Raw genomic sequence first — 23,233 nt, 5'->3', positions numbered from 1 at the left:
CTTCTTAAAATTTTACAGATTTTTTATTGTATATATTTAAAATCTTTATTAATATAAGTTCTTTAATTTTTAATTAATTAATATTATTAATCTTTTTAAACTTATTTTTATTAAAATATTTAATTTTAATGGTTTTATTATTTAGTCCTTTTTGTTGTTTAATTATATTAATATTTACCAGCAGGTTTTCAAATTAATTATTAATTTCTTTTTAAATGATATCCTTTATATAAATAATATTATCTTTCCTTATTACCTCTAAGAACCATCTATATTTAATAAGAAAATCTTAATTAAATATTTTAATATTGTTCTTAAATCTTATAGTGTTAATTTCTGTTATTATATAAGTAATTTAATCTTAAAATATTAAATTAATTGAAATAAAATATAATATTATTAACTTTTATTTAATCTTAATTTTTTAATGTAATATTTAACTTATTTCTTAACAAATAAGCTATTAATATTTTAATTATAAATATATTTATAAATAATAATATTAATAACCTTTTTTTTTATTTAATAACCAATTAAATCGTATTAAGGATATTAATATTTTAGATTGATCCTTATTTATTTGATTAGCTTATAATATAAAAATCCGTCTACAACTATATTATATATTATTAAATATAAAGATATTATATAACATATATATATATCTCTTTAAATATCACAAAACTAATATATATTAAATAAGTAATTAATTATATGTAAAAGGGAAAATCTAACCTAATCATAATTTTTTATATAATAATTAAAAAATTAAAGCTATTTATAAGTTTAAATTTAATTAATTTTAATAAATTAACTAAAATACACTATACATCCATTACGCATTATTATATAAAATAATATTCTTAATATATTTTTAATAATTATTAATTCCTATTTAATTTATTCTATTATAGCTTTTTATATATTAATCTATATAATATTAAAATATTTTACCAAATTCTTTATAATCAATAAATCTTATAATTTATTATTTTTTATAAAGATCTTAAATTAAAGCTAGTTATTAACGCTATTTTTTCGTAAACAATTAATAAACTATTATAAAATATCTTTAATATTATCAGAAATTTAAAACTTAACCTTTTTATTATTATAATAATAATTTAATAATTTAACTTTTTATTAACTTAATTATATATTATATTTTTAATTATATTAAATAATATAATTTAAATATTTATAAGAAAAAAGTAAATATAATAAATAATATCCTTTAAAATATTATTATTAATTTATCTTAAAATAATATTAATATAATTGTTAAAATTAATATTTTATATTATATTTAATTTAATATCTTAAAAAAAATTACATAATTCTTAATTAAATTTATAAATTCGATAAGATTATTAAAAATGCCTTTATTTTTAAAATTTTTTAATTTTAATTTATATAATTTATATTAATATAAATTATGTATAATAAATTCTTTTTTTAATAAAACTTAAACCTTATTTTAAATAATTATATTATCGATAGTTATATCAACTTTTTTATATATATTACTATTAATAATTTATATTAAAATTTCTTTAATCCAATTATAATTAATTATTTTATATCGGTAAAAAATCTTATTAACATCTTTTAATTATTAAATAATATTTATTTTATTAAATAATTTATTTTTATAATTTTACAAGTTTAATAAAACAATTTAATATAAATAAATTAGTAATTTTTAATTAAAAATCAATGTTTATACTGTTGGCAAAGTTATTAAAACTAAAATAATGGCTAATATAATAGGTATATTTTTAATAAGATTTTAATATACAATCGGTTAAATATTAATTAATTTTCTGCGTTAATTAAATATTCTTTCACTAAAATTTTAAACAATAATTTATTATAACTAATTAATAAGCGCTACTAATTATATTTATTTAAAACTTAAAGGTTATTTTAAAAATTTACTATTTTAATTACCTTTATTATTAAATAATATAATTAAAATATCTTTATATATTTTAAATTCTGGCTAATTAATACAAATAGAATCAATAATTAATAATACTTAAAATATATTAACAAATGGTAAAATAATATTTTTAAAAAATAATAAACTTAATTATATTTCTAATTTAAATATTATTTTTTACTATATTAATTAATTTTTTAAATTAATATTACTAGCCTAAGGCTAATTAAGGATGTTTTCAAAAGGTTAATTAATTTTTTATTATAATAAAAATATAAAGAATATTTAGCTTACTAATAATTTGCGTTAATAACTTCGCCCTTTATTTTTAATACGGAAGTAAAAATAATATTTATCTTTATCCATTAAAAGCTGATCGACTTTTTAACTATCGTATAACGTCTTTTTTTCTAGCGTAAAATTTAACCTATAAATAAATAATTATCAATTTAACCTTTATTTATATTCCTTAAAGATATATTAAAATAAATAATAATAAAATTATTATAATAATTTTAATAATATTTTATTTATTCCATTTTAATATCTTAATTAATAAATTCTTTTACGTATTTAAAATAATAAATAAATAAGTCTTTTAACGCTAAATCTTATTACTTATTAATTATAAATTATTTATCTTAACAATATAGTTATAATATTATATTTTAATTTATATCTTTTTTTATTAATATTTAATTATATTTTAATTATAATCCTTAAAAATATTAATTCCATATCTTTTAATAACAACTTTATTATAATTATATATTATCTTTAATTATATATTTTAATATCTTTTAATTTATAAATCTTATAATATTAATTATTATTTTTAACTATTTAATTTATAAATAATTTTATATTATATAATTATTTCTAATATTCTTTTAATATATTTTAATTATAATTATCTTATATTAATAAAAATATTTTTAATTAAATAATATTAATTTATAAAAATTTTTTTATAACAATTTAATAATAAATTATTTTAAATACCTAACAACTTTTAAGATTTTTATAATTCCTTCGTTTTTTTATAAATTTTCCTAATAAATATTTAAAATTAATTTCTCGGTTTTTAAAATTATTCTTATTAATTAATACTTAACAATCCTTTTAAAATTAAAGTTGCAAATTTAAGTCCCGTAATAATCGCCATTAAATAAGTATTAATATTTCTTATAAAATATAACATATTATTTCAATGTTTAAATCCTTATAAAAAGCTTTAAACAGTTAATAATAACATTATATTTTAAAAGAATTGTAAAGATTTATTAATCGGATAAGATATATAAAATAAATACGTAAAATAAAACCATAAGTTATAAATATAAAAAAATAACAAATATATTTATTTTAAATACATAATTAAATAATAATAATTATAGCTATTTAATTAAAAGAATATAATAAATATTAAACTTTTATATGGCTTATAATTTAAAATTACATAATAATACCCTTGCTTTTAACGATGTGGTACCACATTAGTTCATTATTAAATATATTTTATAAAATCTTTTTATATTTAAACTAATAAAATAAATTTATTAATTATATATATTAAATATTTATTTTTAAATAATAAACATATTTTCTTTTTTTAATAATTTTTATAATTTTTAAAAATATATTAATAAAAATATTTATTTTAATTTAAAATATAAGTATAAATAATATATTATTTAAAAAAAATTAAATTATCCTATTAAATATATTTATTAAAAAAACTTATTTTTTACTTTTTTATTTTTACACTTTTTTTATTCTTAGATTTTCCGTTTTAAAATATCTTTTTTCTTTTTCCCATTTTTAAAAGCCTTTAATTTAAGTTTTTTTAAAGTTTATTAATTTTAAATTAATATTTTAAAATTAATTATTATTTTTAAATTATAATTATTTTACTTTTTTAATTAATTATTTATTAAAAAAATCGTTTAATATTTTAACTATTATAATAACATTTTTTTATATAAATAAAACTTATATATAAAATTTAAATTTAATTAAAGATTTTTATAAATCCGTTATATCTTTATTATATAAAATCTTAACAACTTATTAAATTAAAATAAATATATCATTAATAACTTTATTATAATTTTATTTTATTTAATTAATTTTAAACATTTAACTTATATTATTAAATATTTTAATTATTAATATATTTATATTATATATTATAAAGTTATTACTTTTATAAAAAATTATTTATTTTTTATAAACACAATTAATTATATTTATAATATTAATATTGATGAGATTACGTAATGAGACCACGATAACGATAACGTGGATAAGATAACTTAACTTATTTCTTACTTTTATAAATTAAAAAAACTTTATTTTCTTTATTAATATAACTTTAACTTTCCACTCATAATGATCCTTAACAAATATAACTTTTAATAAATAAAAATTCTTCTTTTTTAACTTTAATTATTAAATTAAAAACATTATTATAAAATTTTTTTATAAAACTTTTTATTATAGCAATAAAATATATAATATTTTCATTTTTATTTTTTTTAAAAAATTTCCTTATATATTAAAATTTAAGTATATTAATTGTTTTAAATTACAATAATAAAATACTTAATCATTTATATATTTAAAATATTTAAAAAATTTTATTAATACGTTTATAATAATTGTATTTATTATTAAATTAATAAAATTAAAGTTTAAAAATCTCGTAATAAATTATAATAATAATAATAATAATAACAAAAATAATAATAATAATAATAAGAATAATAATAATAATAATAATTTATTAAAGATTATTATAAATGGAAAGTTAATTTTATATTAATAAAAAAAACTTCGTTTTTTTTAATTTATAAAAGTAAAAAATAAATTAAGTTATTTTATTTATATTATCGTTATTATAATTTTATTACGTAATTTTATTATAATTTATATATATAAATTATATTAAAATTAATTATTTTAAAATTAATATAAATTTATTAAATATTTTATATAAATATATTAATGTTTAAACTTTAATTTTTATATTATAATTTTATTATTTATTAATTATATATTTAAATTTATTATTATTTAAATTTAATAATATATTTTTATAATATAATTTTATATTTTTATTTATTATAACTTTTAATAATTTTTTATAATTCTTTTTTAAATTTATAAACATTAATTTTAATTTACTAAAAACATTTCATTTATTTTTATTAATATTAAATAAAATGCAAATATGTGATTTCACATGATGATAACATATGATACCAGATGTTTGCAAGTTGATTGGTTTTTAAAGTAGGGATCGTGCACTTATGTAAGACAAGGCGGGGTGATTAAAGGTTGTGCTGTACATGAGTTGTCACCTGCAAAGCACCCAACATTTGAATTAGCATAGCGACCAACCACGTCTAATTCTTGACCGCTAGATAGGTAGGTAGCTTAAGTAGCGTTTGATGCGGGACCGCGGGACATCGGATCCCTGTTTGGCTTGAAAATATTTTTTTAATTGGCAGTAACAGCAAAGGGAAGGAACTTTTCTCTACCCAGTCACTTCCCTGTTACCACCATCGGAACCTATCGTATCTTTTTTTCCCCTCTCAACATCTCATTTTATGCATGCGACAGAATGAATGAATGAACAATTTGTTTAATTGATACCTAGCATCTCAATTCTGTTACTTGATTGATTGCTATCGGATACCCCCAACAAAGCAAGCATCATTTGGTAGAAAGCCGTTGCATTTCGTCTGAATCTTCATTCCCCATTTGCGGCACATTTTGTAACAAAAATAGCAATTTGCAACCTCAATTTTCTTTCCGCCTCACATAAAAAGAGGACGCAAAGAAGCACCTTACGAGATGGGTAACATACTCTCTACGTTCTCTAGTGCCGCTGCTCTTGCCAAGGAAGAAAGAGAAGCTATAGAGAAGAAGATTTCAGAGCGAGACGAGAATATTACCACCCTCGAAAAGGACTTGGCCACGAAGGAAAGCGAATTATCAGAGGCCAAGGAAGAGCTCAACAAGGCCACCGAGGAGGCAGAGGCCCTGCGCAAAAAGATCGAAGAATTGGAAGCACAGTCCACATCACTGAAGCAGGAAAACCAGGAACAGGCTGATAAGCTTCAAAATGAGCTAAAGCAGACTTCCGACGACTCCGCATCGGTGCGTCGCACTCTTGAAGAGTCTGCCTCTGCCAAAGCTCAGGAGCTTGAGGAGAAACGCGCCGAACTAGCACAGAAACAGGACGAGGTGAACGCTTTACAGCAGGAGAAGAACTCACTAAGCGAGGAGCTATCAGGCGTTAAGCGGGAACTAGCCGATGCTATTGAGCAGCGGAATTCCCTCGAAGCCTCGCTCAAGGAAGAATTGTCTAGCGTGAAAGAGGAATTGATTACCTCGAGCAAGAACCACGAGGCCTTGCAGAGCGACCACAGCAAGCTTACTGAAGAACTGGCATCTGTAAAGACTCGCCGAGATGAACTAGAGGAGAGTCTCACAAAATCGCTAAACGAGCTCAAGGCCCTCGAGCAAACTCACGATCAACTCAAGAAGGAATCCGACGAGGAGATTGCCTTAGCAAAGAAGACTTTGGCTGAAACGCAGCAGAAACATGATGACTTGCAACAAGCCCATGGTCAGTTACAGACAGAGTCTGGTGAGAAGGCTGCTGAGGCGGAGAGGATTTTGGCCGAATGGAAGCAAAAGCACGAATCCTTGCAGGGGGAATACGACAGTCTTACCAAGGAAGTAGAAGACGCTAAGAAGAGCTTAGCCGATGCTGAAGAAAAGACACAGTTGCTTGAGCAAGCTCACGAAGCCGAAGTAGGGCAACTGCGTATCGATGCAGAAACGCTGCAGCAAAACATTGCTGCTCTGGAAGAGAGCCAGAACAAGCTGAAGGCAGAGCATGCGGCCGAGCTTGAGAGTACCCAGAAAGAGGCAAGCGAACTAGAGAGTAAATTAAAATCGACCCAGGAGGAAACCGAGACACTACAAAAGCAGCTTGAGGTCCAAGCCGCCGAGCTTGAGAAGGCGAAGCAAGAAGCTGCTGAGTTACAAGACAAGATCACAGTCACCGAGGGTGAACGTGAGAAGTTGCAAGCACAACATGACGAGCAATCTGCTACACTTGAAAAGCAAATTCAAGAAGCTGCTGAGTTACAAGACAAGATTAAAGCTACGAAGGATGAACATGAGAAGTTGCAAGCACAACACGACGAGCAAGCTGCCACGCTCGAAAAGCAAAAGCAAGAAGCAGCCGAGTTGCAGGAAAAGCTGGAATCCGTCCAGAACGAACGAGAGTATTTGCAGAAGCAGCATGATGAACAATCGGAAGAAATCACTAGCCTGAAAGCTAATGTCGAGGAGGTTAATACCAAGGCTGCCAAGGTTGAAGAAGACCTTAAGGAAGCTCAATCTGTAGGCCAACTCTCACGTTTCTGAGTCTTTTTTTTTCTGGACATAATTCAAGCTAACTTTAATACTAATAGGAGAAGAATGCCCTCGAGACCAAGATCAGCGAGCTCCAGTCCGAAAAGCAGGAAGATGAGAAGACTCAGTCCGATCTGAACACCAAGCTAGAAGACGCTCAAGCTGATGTCGCTCGCTTGGAGTCCGAGAAGAAGGAAGCCACAGAAAAGGTTGAGAGTCTTGAGGAGCAAGTTAAGCAGTTGAAGGCGGCCGCGGTACCTAAGGTGAACGGCACCGCTACTGAGAATGGCACTACCGAGAATGGTACTACCGAGAACGGTATCGTCGAGAGCAAAGAGTCGGAGAAAGTTGCAGCTTAAGTTTCTATCATTGCCCCGGGACGCGGTTGTAGCGTAATCATGACGACTTTGACGCAGACGGCATTGTCGATAACACCCGTTAGGAGGAAGGAACTATAATTCTAATACCACTCAGTACATTTTGTATCGTTACGCCGATCGTTCTATAGATGCATGGCGACTGCTGGTTTCTTAAGGCCAAGCTCAAGCACATACCAGCTTCAGCTGTGAGTAGTAGAAGGAAATGTCACTTGGACGTACTGCCTAGCAAGCCTCTAAGGAGGTAAAATGTTTGGGTTGACGGAAACGGATTGATGAGGCTAGGGAGATACCAATGGAAATATGGTCACGGATCCATATATGGACTAGTCTTCGTTTCTCAAGCTAGGCGTAGCAATGGTCGTTCGAGGTGATACTATACCAATGAAGATATTTGACATTCCTTTACACGACACTATAATACCCTAGCCGAACTTGACTGTGGTGTGATCATTTGGATACTACCTTCATTAGTTACTTTTTTTTTTTTTTTTTTTTTTTTTTTTTTTTAATCAGGGCCTACATCAACCGCAAGCAGGTTCATCTATAGCGGCACGAGCCGTTTCTTGACCGGATCTCCCTCCATACGCCCCACCATCAATAATGACGGCCTCGTTGTCGTCTAGATCATCTTGTACTCTCCTCCACCGAGTAGTCTTAAGATCACGACCTTCTAGCTTAGTTCCCTTGCCCTTGGCGTCAAAAACTGGCTTAATGAGCGAGCCTAACAATGGATTCTTGCTGAAAGCTCCTCCAGTTCCGCCTCCCCTGCTCGTATTGTCGCGGTTGGTGTTATTGACCTCCTGTATGGTCGTACCGGTCTGTATGTCGTCTTCAGGGCTCCTTGGTCGCTCAACGGCTGCCATCTTCCTAACTACCTTGCCACCTACTACGTCGATGCTGACAACTTGCCGTCGTTTTTCATAGTCTGGTCGAGCATTCCATTCTATCTCTCTTAAAACTTTCTGCTGGCGTTTTAACTCCCGAGCTCTCTCCTCGGGCGTGGCCCAGATATTACCGCCAAATCCTGTCATAGCCCCGCTGACATCGAAATCAGCGGCCTCGTCCCGGACAGTCGTTCGACGTGCATTCTGAGCCTGAAACCCTAGCAAACGATCTCGATGCTCTAGAGCCTTCGCTTGTGCTTCACTAGTCTCGCTGGTGACTTCCTTAGGTTTTGAGAAAGGAGCAGGGGTCCTCGACACGTCGGCCTTCTTGTTAGCTTCGCGGTTGGCGGCCATTTTCTCTCGGCCCCGCTCATCACGCAGTTCCCGTATCATTAACTGTATCTCGGCTGGGTTCAGAAGCGGCGTGCCGCAGAACGTGCAAGGCCCGAGGCCCTCTTTTACGCATACGACCTTCCCACAATTCATGCAGTTCGGTGCGGCAGCCAGCAAGGGATGCCTAGCAGCGACGCAGTTGCATTTCCGAGCGGAGTCGTCTGTTCCCAGAGTAGGATTTGTAACCGTTTCAAGAAGGCGAATGGCGTTGTCTAAGTCTGATAAAGCTGTAGATGCGCCATGCATAGCGGTACCACCAGAGATGTGGACTTTGGTTTTCGGAGCCGGCGTTGAAGACCGTGAAGCAGGCATTGACTTTGGCTTGGGCTTCCGGACATCTGATATCAGCTGACCCGCGGCAGAGGGAGGTAGCTTTGGCGGAGGAGGAGTTGCGGATTTCTGGGGCGGAGGCTTCTTTCCGGACCCAGATCCGGCTGAAGTTGCGGCCGGGCTGGGACGCTGAGTGATGTAGTCGCTCTCGACATTCTTGTTATATGCGGTTCCTGGTGCAGGGCCGAGGTTGATGATTTGACGTGGAGCGAGAGCATGCAATTGTTGAGTCCTTGGCTTTTTAGATGTTCTCGTCGGCTTCGGCACAGGTTCGATATGTGAGGAAGACCTGCCTGACGATGTAGTTGAAGCTGTGGGGTCTTGTCTCTTGGAATTAAAAGAAGCTATAAAATCAATAGATTCAGGCGATTCGCCGAGTAGATTCCGAAAATGCTCGGCGGCGTCTGGCTTAGAGAGCGTAGCCGCATAGTCTATGACTTGCTTCAGTTCACCCTCAGGTAGAGGTAATAGCTTTGATAGTTGAAATACTGACATAACAGCTTGAGGTAAACTGAAAACGAGCTGGAAATACGAAATCCGATTGGAATGAGACCGTTTGCTGGGTTAGATATAATGTGATATGCCGAAGTCGAAAATGGTTCAAATATTTGGAAGTAGAGATGACACACGCCGACGCCGATGCCGACGTACAATGTACTGATTGTACTAATGTATCAACGTACCTACAGATAGGTTAGTACCTAGGTACCTAAGGTCTGGCAACTGAACCCAGCTGTCAACTTTTACAACCCCAATTAAAAAGTTGTCTTAGACAACCTTTACTTCTTTACTTGTCGGCTTATCTATAGACATATGTGCAAGCGTCTTTGACAGCCCATTAATAGCAAATCATTATATCTAACAATAATAATGTTTACCTACAGAAAAGGAAAGTAGTCAGACGATGAGGGTATCTATCTGAACATCGTGTTAGTTCTGGAACAATGTAACACTCTTCTCGGTCACGTCTCAACCCGGGAACGCTCTAGATTTGTCTATACTATTGATAATGTCCCGGCTAGTTCTCCAAAAGCCTACCGAAATCGGATTCTGAGGGGACATGAAGCAGTACTGGAAACCTTAAAGATCTATCTGACCTAGGTCATGATGGCTGTCGTCGAATTTCAAGGTGAGAGACCTAGTTATTGACCTATCACAAGCTATCCGGGGTTGGCGTTGACCATATTTCCTAGACATGCGGAGGGGGTCATGCCCATGACGTTATGCGCATGACTATTTCCTCCTCCGGCCACATGAGTCTCTCCTCAACGACCTACCTACTTAGGTAGTGAGTATGAGGGGGATCTTAGGCGGGGAAATCTACATAAAGATGGCGTTAATATCCCTATTAAACAATTCAAGGATGATCGTCAGGAAATTAACACAAAATTGGTTCAGCCCACGCAGATCTTTCTATATCAATTTTGGGGAGGTTGGTTGGACTTTCATATATTTCATACACAATGAAGTAAAATACTAATAACTATGAATTAGGTAGATACTGTTCACGTTTAATACTTACAACTCCAGTACTTGTCTCACTAATCCGGTACGACATAACTCGGTATATAAGGTTGTTCCCGACATCTTAGTCATTGCGGGGATCTGATTGTGGAGAAATCCCCCTAGATTCAGTGACGCCGCAGGCCCGTCGCTTGCCGGTGTCTGCCGTTTCTCACCGTTATCTTTACCGAAGCCTTCGCCAGCATTACCTACCTATACCATTTATACCGCCTGCAGCCCTACCTTCATGGGTATCCATATATGTTAATAGTACGTTAATACTTACACGATATACATCGTGTCCAATCGGCCGGATATTGCTGTTGTTGTTGTTGTTGGTATCAAATTGGTATTACCCCAATCCATGCAGCTTCGATAGGTCACATCGCAAGGTAACCCTACCTTGGTACCTGCGTCACCCAAGCTAGAGTTCACCTAATAAGATCTATTGTTCGCAAAAATGACGCGGCAGTCTTATAACACCTTTGAATCGACCGATTCCAAGAGCGCCAACCTCAAGGAACATGTTGATTCGTTGCCTCTATATTACAGCAAGGGGAATCCACTGAGGAGAAAACAGGACGGCGGGCCGTCCGATGCTGATTACCTCCTCCTCAAAGTATCCGCTCTTATCTCGGTGATTGGGTTTTTTTGTGTGCTCGCTTATACTCTCCTCGTACAGCAGCGAGTGCCTCCTCGGCATGAGCTTGGAGATGTCAAGGGTACCTCGTTCTTAGATCATGAGACGCCTATCAGCGCATTCGCGGGCAAATCATTCCTGAGACATAATATCCCTTTCATCGATATCCCCGATTCGCTTATCCAGGATGTTTACTATTACAGGTGGACATCTATCCAACGTAATCTTCGCTACATCAGGGCTGGAACAGGTTATATGTGTACCGAGTTCGTCCAACCAGTTGGCTACGCTAAGGCTTTCGGTTCTATCGATGCCGCGGCTGGGCACCAGATTGACGAGTCAAGATGGTTGAGAGATACCTTCTATGGTGATGACTATATCCATCTCTATACCCGTGGGCCAGCCGACGCGCTGCAGTACACCCAATGGATCCTCGACGCCGCGAGCCGCCGTGCTATGGTGACCGGAGACACCCATTTTCTCGCTGCCCAGCTCGATGACTTGATTCGCATATGGCATGAATGGGATCAAGTCTATGACGGGGCAGCCGGCTTATACTACTACCAGCCAGTTTGGGACGCGCAAGAACTATCCCTGCCGGGCTTTATTGCTGACCCTAATGGGACTGATTGGACTCTAAGGAAGGACGGCCCTGACACCTTCAGGCCTAGCCATAACGCCTATATGGTGGCAAACGCTAGGGCAATAGCCCGGGCTGCCAATCTTGCCCGCGATGGGTTTAGGGAGGCTCAGTTTTCCATTATGGCCGACAGCCTCGAGGAGGCTATGTATAAGAGGATGTGGGCTCCCGAGCAACAGTTCTTCATGGACATTATTCGACCCAATAATCCTAATTTGACACGGCTTACCGGAAGGGAGCAAGTCGGCCTATTCCCATATCGATTCGGCATTGGCCTGAATAAGTCGTATGCACAGCCGGCTATCGATGCTATGTTTGACCCGGAAGGGTTCTTAGCTCCTTACGGTCCAACAACACTGGAGATACGAGACCCATGGTTCATGGCTACTAGACCAGATGATTACTGTACGCTGAAGCTCAACTCGAAATTATAGCTCCTGATGAAGTATCTTGCAATTTACTAACTGTCTTGTAGGTTGTTACTGGAATGGTATGTCATGGCCGTATTCGACAGGTCATACCTTGAAGTCACTGGCAGCAATATATCGCTCTGGAACTACAAATGTTACCGCTGAGCAGTACTTGCAGTATCTTCACACATATGCGGGAACCCAACAGAAAGACGGCCATCCTTATGTTGCAGAATCTCACTATCCCTTTCTGGATACTTGGAGCGCCGACAGTTGGAACCACTCAGAGCATTACGATCACTCGACTAACAATGACGATGTCATAACTGGCCTGCTCGGGATCATACCGCAGCAAGACAACACACTCAAAATTTCACCTATTATTCCAAAGAATTGGACTTACTTTGCTCTCGAAAATCTGTCATATCATGGACACCTCGTAACCATACTATATGACAAATATGGATCAAGATACAATGTTGGACATGGTTTGACTGTTTTTGTTGACGGTAAGGAGGTATATAACGGCGCTGAGAAGCATGCTACGATACGCATCCCCCCACCAATATTACCAGCTGATGCCTTGATTAACATTGCAGGTTCGTATTGATAATTTTACTATGCCTCTACCTCCCGTACTGAGTTGTTTCCTTAAATTTTAAACCCAACCTGGGCTTTTCTACATAATCCAAGTTAAAACCATTAGCTAATAGATACAGCTAATCCTACCGGGCCTGGTCAGTACCCGATGGCTACTGCGACGTACACCAATTCCGGCGACTTTCAATTCAAGGCTATTGACGGTGTTCTGTTCTACGACTCGATCCCCGACAATCGATGGACAAACTACGGATCACCAAATCGAAATGATACACTTACAGTTACATTTGCTCGACCTAGAAATATATCTTCTGTCACACTCGCGTTGTTTTCAGACGTCGTAAGAGGAGGAGGCGTAGATGTGCCGGCTCGTATAGAGGTATACGGATCCTCCGGACTGTTAGCTATGGTCAATGATACCTCCAGTTTATTGCCTAATGACCGTAACGAAGTAACCTTTGATCAAACCGAGACACAGTTCCTAGCCGTTAACCTGTATCGGAAGGCATCCCACCTCTGGGTCGGTATCTGCGAACTGGAGGTTTGGACGCCGCCCATCCTTGGCCCAACCTACCACGCAGTTGATGCTTACCTTACTGGGAAAGACACGCGCGTCGTCTTTGATAACAGCTCAACCGCTACAGCAAATGGGGCTGTTGTTGGAGGACTGGGTACGGACAGCAATGTAGCCTTTTCCGGAATCGTGTCCAGTGGTGGTCAGACCTCTCTGATACTCACATACTCTAATTCTGGTAATACGACGGTAGGGCTAGGTGTTGAAGTTAATCAGGTGTCACAGACGAGCCTGGATCTTCTTCCTAGCAAAGGAAAATACGTCAATACTACAGCAACGATAGTATTGGCTTCTGGAAAGAACTATGTTAGCTTGAGGGGAGGCTCGGAGGATGAAGGTGTAAGGCTGGAGACTTTGAGCCTGTTCTAATATTGTTGATAGAAGTACAATTGATCATTTATTTATTGTTGTTCTATAACGCGCCCTAAATTGTATTTGTCTGGTTATAACGCCGATACTTACGCGACTGCCAACTCATAATTAACTAACTGCTGGACTAAATAGATAGTCTACTCAACAGGGAACTGGCGTTTGGAACTCTTGCACATTTATTTTATGTTAGGCTACCTCTCACGAATCATGAATGAAGGCTGCACGAGCTTCGTGCGCTTAGCTTCGACGAAGAAAAGCTCGATCCTGTACCAGATGACTAGGTACCTAACTAATCAAGATTGATGCCGAAGCCATCATCATCGAAAATGGTGAGGAGATGTTGCTAATGGAGCCGGATGGCAGGGAGATTAGGTACATGTCTCGTTAATTCAAACGTGTCAATTGGAAATGATAAAATACCTAGGTAGGTATAAATTGTTTGAGTATACTTAGGTACATGAGGTAAGGTACATTGTGGATTGTGCTGGATTAAGGACCTAGGTAATAGCCCTGGGTACTTTCACTTTCAGCTAGGTACATTCGCATGTCTGTGCGCTAAAGCGAAGGAGCCACAACCCTGCAGAAACCTTGTATATACAGTGCATGTAGCAGCAACGGGTAACTTAAACATGCATATGTGGTTTGTGAAACGATGAGAAAGGTACGAAGTACATACATAGCCCATGTTAAGTTAGGTCAAGTAACTACATACCTCAAGGCACTCAATCAGTTGCCAACACTTGTCATAAGCGATAGTTGCCACACGTCATCTCGATTTTCGAGTTCAACAATTTCTATTCGAAATAGTCTCCCTCTACTTTTACTCTTTTTTTTTTTTTTTTGTCCACTCAACGTTGGACGTGTTAGCGCTGTTCTATCCGCCCTGACCGCCGGCGCACGATTGATTACGAGGGAGAAGAGTGACTACGGTTTATATATTTCTTGGGTCTCTTAAGTCTCCTAGACTTATGGGATCACCGAGAGGCCCGGTGTTATAATGGCTCTCGTCGACAATTCCCAGATTCAGGGCGCTGAGTTGCTCAAGCCGCTTCCCCTCTATCTTCACACATATGTCGCACCCTTTGCCATAATATGGCCTATATTCGCCCGCTATTTCTACACCCCCGAGCTATACGCCAAACACATTGGTTCATCTGAGTGGACTTTCGTCTGGTGTGGCGCCATTATTACTCTGCAGAGTTTGGTCTGGCTTAGCACCAACTGGAGCGTCAATCTTAAGGCTCTTTTTACTGCGAGGAAAGCAAGCAGGATCGAAGATGCGCAACTGATCATGGTCATCCCCATCGCCAATGCCGGCTCAGCCGACATCTGCAAACTTATTCGCGATGAGGTATACGCTTTCTCCCTTTATACCAGTCCCTTTACTCTTGCTAACCGCCTTGCTCGTTCTAGGTCGGCGACAAGACAAATCTGTCTTTTCTATTTCAGAAGCGCCGTTTTCTCTATGACCCCGCGAAGAAATCCTTCAGTACCTTGACCTACGAGATCGACGCTGAGCCTAAGCCTAAGATCGGGAAGTTTCAGAAATCGACGGGTATCTCTTCTCGAGCGGAACTCACTAAGCTCGAGCAATACTATGGCTCTAATACTTTTGATATTCCCGTTCCTACCTTCACTGAGCTCTTTCGAGAGCATGCCGTTGCTCCTTTCTTCGTTTTCCAAATTTTCTGCGTTGGTCTCTGGATGCTGGATGAGTACTGGTACTATTCTCTATTTACCCTATTTATGCTTGTCGCATTCGAGAGCACGGTAGTCTGGCAACGACAGCGTACCCTGGTTGAATTTCGAGGCATGAGTATTAAGCCGTACGATATGTGGGTGTACCGATTGGGCAAATGGACTGAGCTCGAGAGCGACAAGCTGCTTCCGGGAGACCTCGTTTCCGTTGGGCGAACTAAAGAGGATAGCGGTGTTGCGTGTGATATGCTTTTGGTCGAGGGCACAGCTATCGTTAACGAAGCTATGCTCTCGGGGGAGAGCACACCGTTATTGAAGGATTCGATTCAACTTAGACCCGTCGATGCTTCTATCGACACCGAGGGACTAGATAAAAATGCTTTCCTCTGGGGTGGCACCAAAGTCCTGCAAATTACGCATGGCAACCCCGACGAAGAGAAGCCTAAGCTCGCTTCAGGTGTTCCCCCGCCTCCTGACAATGGCGCTATGGCCATCGTGATGAAAACTGGCTTCGAGACGTCGCAGGGTAGTCTGGTTCGCACTATGATTTACTCGACGGAGCGTGTTTCTGCGAACAATGCCGAAGCTTTATTCTTCATCCTCTTTCTCCTCATCTTTGCGGTGGCCGCTTCGTGGTATGTTTGGGACGAGGGTGTCAAGAAAGATCGCAAGAGATCAAAGTTGCTTCTCGACTGTGTTTTGATCGTCACTAGCGTCGTGCCTCCTGAGCTTCCCATGGAACTTAGCTTGGCAGTAAATACTAGTCTGGCAGCCCTGGCTAAGTTTGCTATCTTCTGTACTGAACCTTTCCGTATCCCCTTCGCCGGCCGTATTGATATAGCATGCTTTGACAAGACTGGTACCCTAACCGGCGAGGACCTGGTCGTCGAAGGCATTGCGGGACTTGGACTTGGCCACAGTGGCACAGATACCCCTCGCGAATCTGATGGTGCTCATAGTCATTTAACCTCTGTCAAGAATGCTGGAATGGAAACAACCCTCGTGCTAGCTAGTGCCCACGCTCTTGTTAAGCTTGAAGACGGCGAAATTGTGGGTGATCCTATGGAAAAGGCCACACTCGCGGCTCTCGGTTGGGGTCTAGGCAAAAACGATACTCTCGCTGCGAAGCCTGCCGTCACGGCCGCAGGGGGTACTTCAGGCGCTGTTCAAATCAAGCGCCGCTTCCAATTTTCATCTGCTCTGAAACGCCAGAGCTCCGTCGCCACAGTTAATGCTGTTGATTCTAAGACTGGCAATAAGGTGCGCGGTACTTTCGTAGGTGTGAAGGGCGCTCCGGAAACTATAATGAGGATGCTTGTTTCTATCCCCAAGGATTATGAAGAGACCTTCAAGTACTTTACTCGACGTGGTTCCCGAGTGCTTGCTCTTGCTTACAAACAATTAACATATGATAGCGAGCTTGGCTCCGGCAAAATCAACGATCTGAAGCGTGAGCAAGTCGAGGCTGACCTTACTTTTGCCGGGTTCCTAGTTCTTCAGTGTCCTCTGAAGGATGATGCGAAGCAAGCTGTGCAAATGTTGAATGAGAGCAGCCATCGTGTCGTCATGATTACGGGAGATAATCCACTCACAGCTGTGCATGTCGCCAGAGAGGTCGAGATTGTTGACCGCGAAGTTCTCATTCTAGACGCCCCAGAGCAAAATTACGGAGGGGAGAAGTTAGTCTGGCGTAGTGTTGATGATAAGATCAATGTCGAGGTAGATGCGTCGAAGCCGATTGACCCTGAAATCATCAAGTCGAGGGACATCTGTGTTACTGGATATGCACTGGCTAAGTTTAAGGATAATAAAGCTGCCTGGCGATCGCTCCTCCGTCATACTTGGGTTTATGCTCGCGTGTCTCCAAAGCAAAAGGAAGAAATTCTCTTGGGATTAAAGGATATGGGTTATTTTACACTGATGGCTGGCGATGGAACCAATGATGTTGGAGCCTTAAAACAGGCTCACATCGGTATCGCTCTTCTCAATGGTACACAAGAAGACTTGACAAGGATCGCAGAGCATTCCCGCAACACCAAGATGAAGGAGCTCTACCAGAAGCAGATCGACCTCATGAAACGATTCAATCAGCCCGCGCCTCCTGTTCCGCCCATCATTGCTCATCTTTATCCTCCTGGCCCCTCTAACCCTCACTACGAAAAGGCGATGGAGCGAGAAGCGCAGAAGCGAGGTGTTACTGTCGAAGAACTTGCGAAGCTAAATGGCACAAACATCGAGACCGTAACTAGCCCAGGAGCTCGGCAGCTACTGAACCAAGACCCGAGAGCATCTAGGCAACAAGAAGTGGCTAACAAGGCCGCCGGCTTCGCTGACAAGATGACGACCGCGATGATGGAGCAGGAATTGGGTGATGATGAGCCGCCTACTCTCAAGCTAGGTGATGCATCAGTCGCTGCGCCTTTTACTAGCAAGTTACGAAATGTCATTGCTGTCCCCAACATCATTCGACAAGGCCGTTGCACCCTAGTCGCCACAATTCAGATGTATAAGATCTTGGCTCTCAACTGTCTCATTAGTGCTTATAGTCTTAGCGTTCTTTATCTTGAGGGTATCAAGTTTGGCGACGGGCAGATTACTATTAGTGGAATGCTCATGAGCGTCTGTTTCCTTTCGATTTCCCGCGCGAAATCTGTCGAGGGACTGTCCAAGGAGAGACCACAGCCCAACATATTCAACTTTTATATCATCGGCTCGATTCTCGGCCAATTTGCTATTCATATTACTACGCTCATCTATATCGCCCGATTCTGCGACAGGCTGGAACCGTAAGTCGTTGCAAATCATTACTCTTAGAATTTCCTGCTAACAGTGTTATAGCCGATCCGAAATGGTTGATCTCGAGGCCGAGTTCACGCCGTCACTACTAAACAGTGCCGTGTACCTTCTGCAACTGATCCAGCAGATCTCTACGTTTGCAGTCAATTATCAGGGCCGGCCATTCAGGGAGTCTCTGTCTGAGAACCGAGGTATGTATTGGGGTATCATCTCGGTTACTGGTATTGCGTTCGCCTGCTCGACGGAATTCTTCCCGGAACTCAACGAGCAGATGAAGCTTGTGAAATTTACGGATGAATTTAAGACCACGATGACTGCGGTTATGGTTATCGACTATGCTGCTTGTTATATCATCGAAGTGATCCTCAAGCGGCTTTTTAGCGACTTCCGTCCTCGTGACATCGCGATACGCCGGCCAGAGCAGAACGAGCGTGAGAGGGTAAGAAAGGAGGCAGAGAAGGCGCTGAAGGACGCCGAGGAGGAGAAGAAGCAAGCAGAGAAGGTAGCAGCTTTTGAGAGGAAGTTGGAGGAACGAAAGCAGAAACTCCGAGAGGCGACACAAGCTGCCCGCGCTGCGAGGTAATGCTTCATGTGCAGAAAGCATTTCGGTTCTATATAAGGGACGGGTGGGATGTTTAATGCATAGATATGACATGGTAGACATATAGAAAAGACGTTGGTTCCATAGATCAACCCACCTATTTTCTTGTTCAGCGGTATCGTAATTAAAGGCGTGCTGTTTAAGTGATGATACCATAATGCTGTAATACCGTAATACATACCATGATACCGTATAGTATGGGACCGGGCAAACTTCGGGAGGAACGGTCGAGGTATATTCCATTCGATGACTGCCTCGGCTCCTTTTTTTCCTTCCCCTTCTTTTTTGCCGGTTCCTCTTTTCGTCTTCAAAGGACAATTACATGCATACGGCATACGAGTCTACAATTTTTAGTCGTTAGTAATCGGCATGGATATGGCTTTAACTTAATTTGGACATTCCGATCGCTTACAAGACGAGACCATCATGTTATAGATGCCCCCCTTTCGTTCCCTCATCATCGAACTGGTAGCGTGACACTGCGTGTAATTTCTGTTGTAAACAAAGAAAAGCGTCTTTGTTACCTTGGATCGAACTTAGATCATCACCTTTCACTTAGCGTACGTATATCATGGACACACGCCCCAGAGGCATTGTTGTCTTCGGAGGCGGAACTGCGACTAATAGCCTCGTCGATGTGTTTGAGAGTATTAGAGAGAGCCGGAATTGCTGGCTTAGCTACGTCATACCTATAAGCGACAATGGAGGAAGCTCGTCGGAGCTGATCCGTGTATTCGGTGGTCCTGGTATATATTCCTTATATAGCATCTCATTTCACTAGCCCCCTTTTCTTCTGGTCCATGCGTTTTTGCCTATGAAGCTAATGATAATGAATAGGTATTGGTGATATTCGCAGTGAGTAATACACCTCACTTATATAACCAGCACTAGGAAACATGGACTTTCTTTAGCTGATATCTCCATCGCGCACCTCTTCCAGGTCGTCTTGTGCGTCTAATCCCCGGATCGGAAACAGACGCAGAGCGAGCATCGCTTAAGGAGCTGTTCAACTACAGGCTCTCGTCTGATCCAACGCAAGCGCGGCTGCAATGGCTAGATATAGTCGAGGGCCGAGCCAAGCTCTGGACCAACATCTCGAGCGAGAAACGTGAGCTCATCCGGTCTGTATTCAACCTCGTCAACTTGGAGATAGTCAAAAGGGCGCGGCCCAGTTCCGTGTTTAATTTCTCCAAGGCTAGTATTGGGAATCTGTTTTTGACTGGGTATGTTTGCATATGGTTTCTTATTCGTATTGTACCTATAATATATATGCATGTGTGTGTTATCATATTAACACCTCATCCAGAGGCCGCGTCTTCACCGGTTCCCTCGAATCAGCCATCTACCTCCTCTCCACAATTTGCAGCATCGCACCTACTGTATCCGCCCTCCCGGCCATCAATAGCAACTTCACGCACCATATCTCAGCAGGCCTAGCCGACGGCACCTACATCACGGGGCAGAACTCCATCTCGCACCCCTCAGCGCCTACCTCCCTACCCGACGACGAGCAGCTCCCGCAGCAGCAGCACCTGCGCCGGGAAATGGATGAGCACGATCGCATCGAGGACGCCACATTGCCCGGTTCGCTGCCGACCCTTCGCAAGCAGTACATTAACTTTAGCAAGGCCGACGAGGAAGACTTGCCCGCGCGTATCGAGAGAATTTGGTATATTAACCCGTACGGGCACGAGATCTGGCCTCTTGCGAACCCTAAGGTCCTGGATGCTGTGCGTCGCGCCGGCGCTGTAATTTATAGCATTGGCAGTCTGTACACGTCTATTGTGCCTAGTTTGGTGCTGCGCGGGGTGGGGGCTGTGCTCGCGGATCCGGGAGTCCGGTATAAAGTGTTGATTCTGAATTCAAGCGTAGACCGGGAGACGGGACCGAGTGCGGAGCCGCTGACGGCGACTGATTTTGTTAGAGCTATTGCGCAGGCGGCTGCGCAGAGTCAGGGAGATTTCGCTGTTGGTGAGGAGAAAAGTAAGGGTAAAGGGGAGGTGAGTAGGTATGTCACACACTTGATTTATCTCGAAGGCAAAGGTGTGCCCAAGGTCAACAAGGAAGAACTAGCTGCCCTAGGTATAGACTGTATCCGGGTTTACGGGAGGAGGTCAGACGGTATGCTCAAGTATGACGAAGCAGGCTTGGCGAGAACCCTCGAAGCCGTGATAGGCAAACCTGAGATGGCGAGGAGTCGTAGAAATACCAGTGGCCAGTGAACGCGCTTGTATTTGCTATACTGTGCATATGACGCCGGAATTGTATATATATCACACCGAGCGTCTTCTTATTCGAGCCTGTAATACGAGGGGGGATATCGTGATATCATATCTTTATCATTTACTATCGTACATTTCTAGGTACTAAGTCTATCGCGTTTTCCCATGAGACAAGTAGCGGGGGTTAAGTCAGCCGCGGGTGCATATGAGAGCATATGACCAAACATAGTCTACATCATTCAAGCATACCCCTCGACTTTGCTTCTCCTTCGTGATTATTTGTACGCACGTTAACTAACGCCGAGTTCTAGCCATCTAGATTGCTGTTATTTATTTAGGAGGGTTGGAGGCGACAAAGGCAACACCCTTCTCGATGTTCTTCTTGAGGTCGCCTAAGCACGCCTCTAGGAGCTTCTTCTCGTTGGCGTCTACCTCGCCGACGGGAAGGATCCTCTCAACGCCGTTGGGGCCGAGCTCGACTCTTGAGGCGAAGAATTCAATGCCTTGGTCCTTGTAGAGGGGGCTGTCGACGAAGGTGGGCTCGATGACGCCCTTCTCGCCTTGGGACGCGCGGAGAAGGGACTCGGCCATGCGAGCACCAGCCATAGCCATGGACAAAGTAGCGGAACCGGCACCGTCCTTAGCCTTGACAACCTCGTCACCACCAAATTGGACGCGCTTCACGAGCTCGTCGTTGGAGGTCAGGTCGGGGTGGCCGCTCTGGCTGAAGAGAGGGACGATAGTGACACCGGAGTGACCACCAACGACGGTGATATTCTCGTCCTTAGGGTCACTGTTCTTAATCTCGCTGACGAACCGGCTGGCGCGAACGACGTCGAGGGTGGTAACACCGAAGAGACGCTTGGGGTTGTAGACACCACGGGCCTTGAAAACCTCGGCGCAGATGGGGACGGTGGAGTTGACAGGGTTGGAGATGATAAGAAGGTTGGCTTCCGGACAAGACTCGGCGGCGGCCTTGGCAAGATCGCGGACAATGGAAGCGTTGGTGTTGAAGAGATCGTCACGGGTCATGCCGGGCTTTCGGGGGACACCAGCGGGGATGAGGACGATGTCACTGCCCTTTAAGGCGTTGGCAAGGCCGGTGGGGCTGGGGTCATAGCCCTTGACGGTACTCTTCGTGTTGATGTGGGAGACATCGGCAGCAACACCTGTGAGTTAATTACATGTTAGCTGGGTATAAATTTATCCGGACATGGCGGGATAGCTAGAATCAAGTTCTACGGCCATGTATCCGCCAATTGGAGAATAGAGCGTACCAGGAGCGCCGCGGATATCGTAGAGAGCAAGCTCAGTTACTCTGGGGTTGAGTTTCAATAGAAGAGAGAGCGGCTGGCCGATACCACCGGCAGCACCAAGAACGGTGACCTTGGAGAGCTAGAGAGAAGCAGGTTAGTCATTGACTCCCCGGATAGAACACTCGTTTATAATTGAGGTCTATAAAAGGTTACTTACGTTTCGCGCCGAGACTGAGAAAGCTCGGCGTTGAACACCACCGAAAACAGCTCGTGCGAGAACCATTTTCAACTTATATGTGATCTAAATATGTCAACTATGTCTATTACGATATGTAATAGAGAAAAGACGAGAAGGAGAAGGTGATTATAAAACCAAGAGCACGCAAAGTCGAAGAGGAGAGGTATGGTAGAGTGAGTAGGTTGAGGTGAATAAGTTGAGAGAAAAAAAAGCGTAGGAGTTAAAGAAGGAAAATGCGTGCGAACATCCTTTTTTCGCCGATCAACCGACCGTAAGATTCTGGGGAAGGAACATTAGAAACATACCTGCTTCCACTGTCGG

General features: G+C 39.9%; 5 protein-coding genes across 5 annotated transcripts; 3 read left to right on the top strand and 2 right to left on the bottom strand.

Moving 5' to 3' along the window:
• Nucleotides 1-8,230: 8,230 nt before the first annotated feature.
• On the bottom strand, nucleotides 8,231-10,181 carry F4813DRAFT_373543 (zf-C2HC5-domain-containing protein). Its single transcript, XM_049244828.1, has one exon. The coding sequence runs from the start codon at nucleotides 9,855-9,857 to the stop codon at nucleotides 8,277-8,279; it is 1,581 nt and encodes a 526-aa protein (XP_049095782.1). The 5' UTR covers nucleotides 9,858-10,181; the 3' UTR covers nucleotides 8,231-8,276.
• Nucleotides 10,182-11,325: 1,144 nt separating this feature from the next.
• On the top strand, nucleotides 11,326-14,098 carry F4813DRAFT_393400 (Six-hairpin glycosidase; the record flags this gene model as incomplete). The annotated part of the gene is made up of 3 exons (XM_049247419.1): nucleotides 11,326-12,550; nucleotides 12,621-13,154; nucleotides 13,275-14,098. 3 exons carry the CDS (start codon nucleotides 11,326-11,328, stop codon nucleotides 14,096-14,098), a joined length of 2,583 nt encoding a protein of 860 aa, XP_049095781.1.
• Nucleotides 14,099-14,884: 786 nt separating this feature from the next.
• On the top strand, nucleotides 14,885-19,396 carry F4813DRAFT_373539 (uncharacterized protein). The gene is made up of 3 exons (XM_049244827.1): nucleotides 14,885-15,452; nucleotides 15,515-18,585; nucleotides 18,638-19,396. The coding sequence occupies exons 1-3, from the start codon at nucleotides 15,099-15,101 to the stop codon at nucleotides 19,176-19,178; spliced, it is 3,966 nt and encodes a 1,321-aa protein (XP_049095780.1). The 5' UTR covers nucleotides 14,885-15,098; the 3' UTR covers nucleotides 19,179-19,396.
• Nucleotides 19,397-19,492: 96 nt separating this feature from the next.
• F4813DRAFT_373538 (UPF0052-domain-containing protein) lies at nucleotides 19,493-21,513 on the top strand. Its single transcript, XM_049244826.1, has 4 exons — nucleotides 19,493-19,942; nucleotides 20,034-20,051; nucleotides 20,137-20,419; nucleotides 20,503-21,513. Exons 1-4 carry the CDS (start codon nucleotides 19,768-19,770, stop codon nucleotides 21,416-21,418), a joined length of 1,392 nt encoding a protein of 463 aa, XP_049095779.1. The 5' UTR covers nucleotides 19,493-19,767; the 3' UTR covers nucleotides 21,419-21,513.
• On the bottom strand, nucleotides 21,514-23,187 carry F4813DRAFT_373536 (malate dehydrogenase-like protein). The gene is made up of 3 exons (XM_049244825.1): nucleotides 22,892-23,187; nucleotides 22,696-22,813; nucleotides 21,514-22,587 (listed from the first exon to the last, which is right to left on the bottom strand). The coding sequence occupies exons 1-3, from the start codon at nucleotides 22,955-22,957 to the stop codon at nucleotides 21,749-21,751; spliced, it is 1,023 nt and encodes a 340-aa protein (XP_049095778.1). The 5' UTR covers nucleotides 22,958-23,187; the 3' UTR covers nucleotides 21,514-21,748.
• Nucleotides 23,188-23,233: the final 46 nt, after the last annotated feature.

This window comes from Daldinia decipiens, assembly GCF_022478715.1.
Source record: "Daldinia decipiens strain CBS 113046 unplaced genomic scaffold F4813scaffold_43, whole genome shotgun sequence".
Lineage (NCBI taxonomy): Eukaryota > Fungi > Ascomycota > Sordariomycetes > Xylariales > Hypoxylaceae > Daldinia > Daldinia decipiens.
This window is presented reverse-complemented; position numbering and strand designations above follow the sequence as displayed.

Coding starts and splice junctions, on each gene's coding strand:
- F4813DRAFT_373536 (XM_049244825.1), bottom strand. CDS start 22,957: ATGGTTCTCGCACGAGCTGTTTTCGGTGGTGTTCAACGCCGAGCTTTC. Junction 22,814..22,891: donor TCTCAGTCTCGGCGCGAAAC/GTAAGTAACCTT, acceptor GCTTCTCTCTAG/CTCTCCAAGGTCACCGTTCT. Junction 22,588..22,695: donor CGATATCCGCGGCGCTCCTG/GTACGCTCTATT, acceptor ATTAACTCACAG/GTGTTGCTGCCGATGTCTCC.
- F4813DRAFT_373538 (XM_049244826.1), top strand. CDS start 19,768: ATGGACACACGCCCCAGAGGCATTGTTGTCTTCGGAGGCGGAACTGCG. Junction 20,420..20,502: donor GGGAATCTGTTTTTGACTGG/GTATGTTTGCAT, acceptor CACCTCATCCAG/AGGCCGCGTCTTCACCGGTT.
- F4813DRAFT_373543 (XM_049244828.1), bottom strand. CDS start 9,857: ATGTCAGTATTTCAACTATCAAAGCTATTACCTCTACCTGAGGGTGAA.
- F4813DRAFT_373539 (XM_049244827.1), top strand. CDS start 15,099: ATGGCTCTCGTCGACAATTCCCAGATTCAGGGCGCTGAGTTGCTCAAG. Junction 15,453..15,514: donor GCAAACTTATTCGCGATGAG/GTATACGCTTTC, acceptor TGCTCGTTCTAG/GTCGGCGACAAGACAAATCT. Junction 18,586..18,637: donor TTCTGCGACAGGCTGGAACC/GTAAGTCGTTGC, acceptor ACAGTGTTATAG/CCGATCCGAAATGGTTGATC.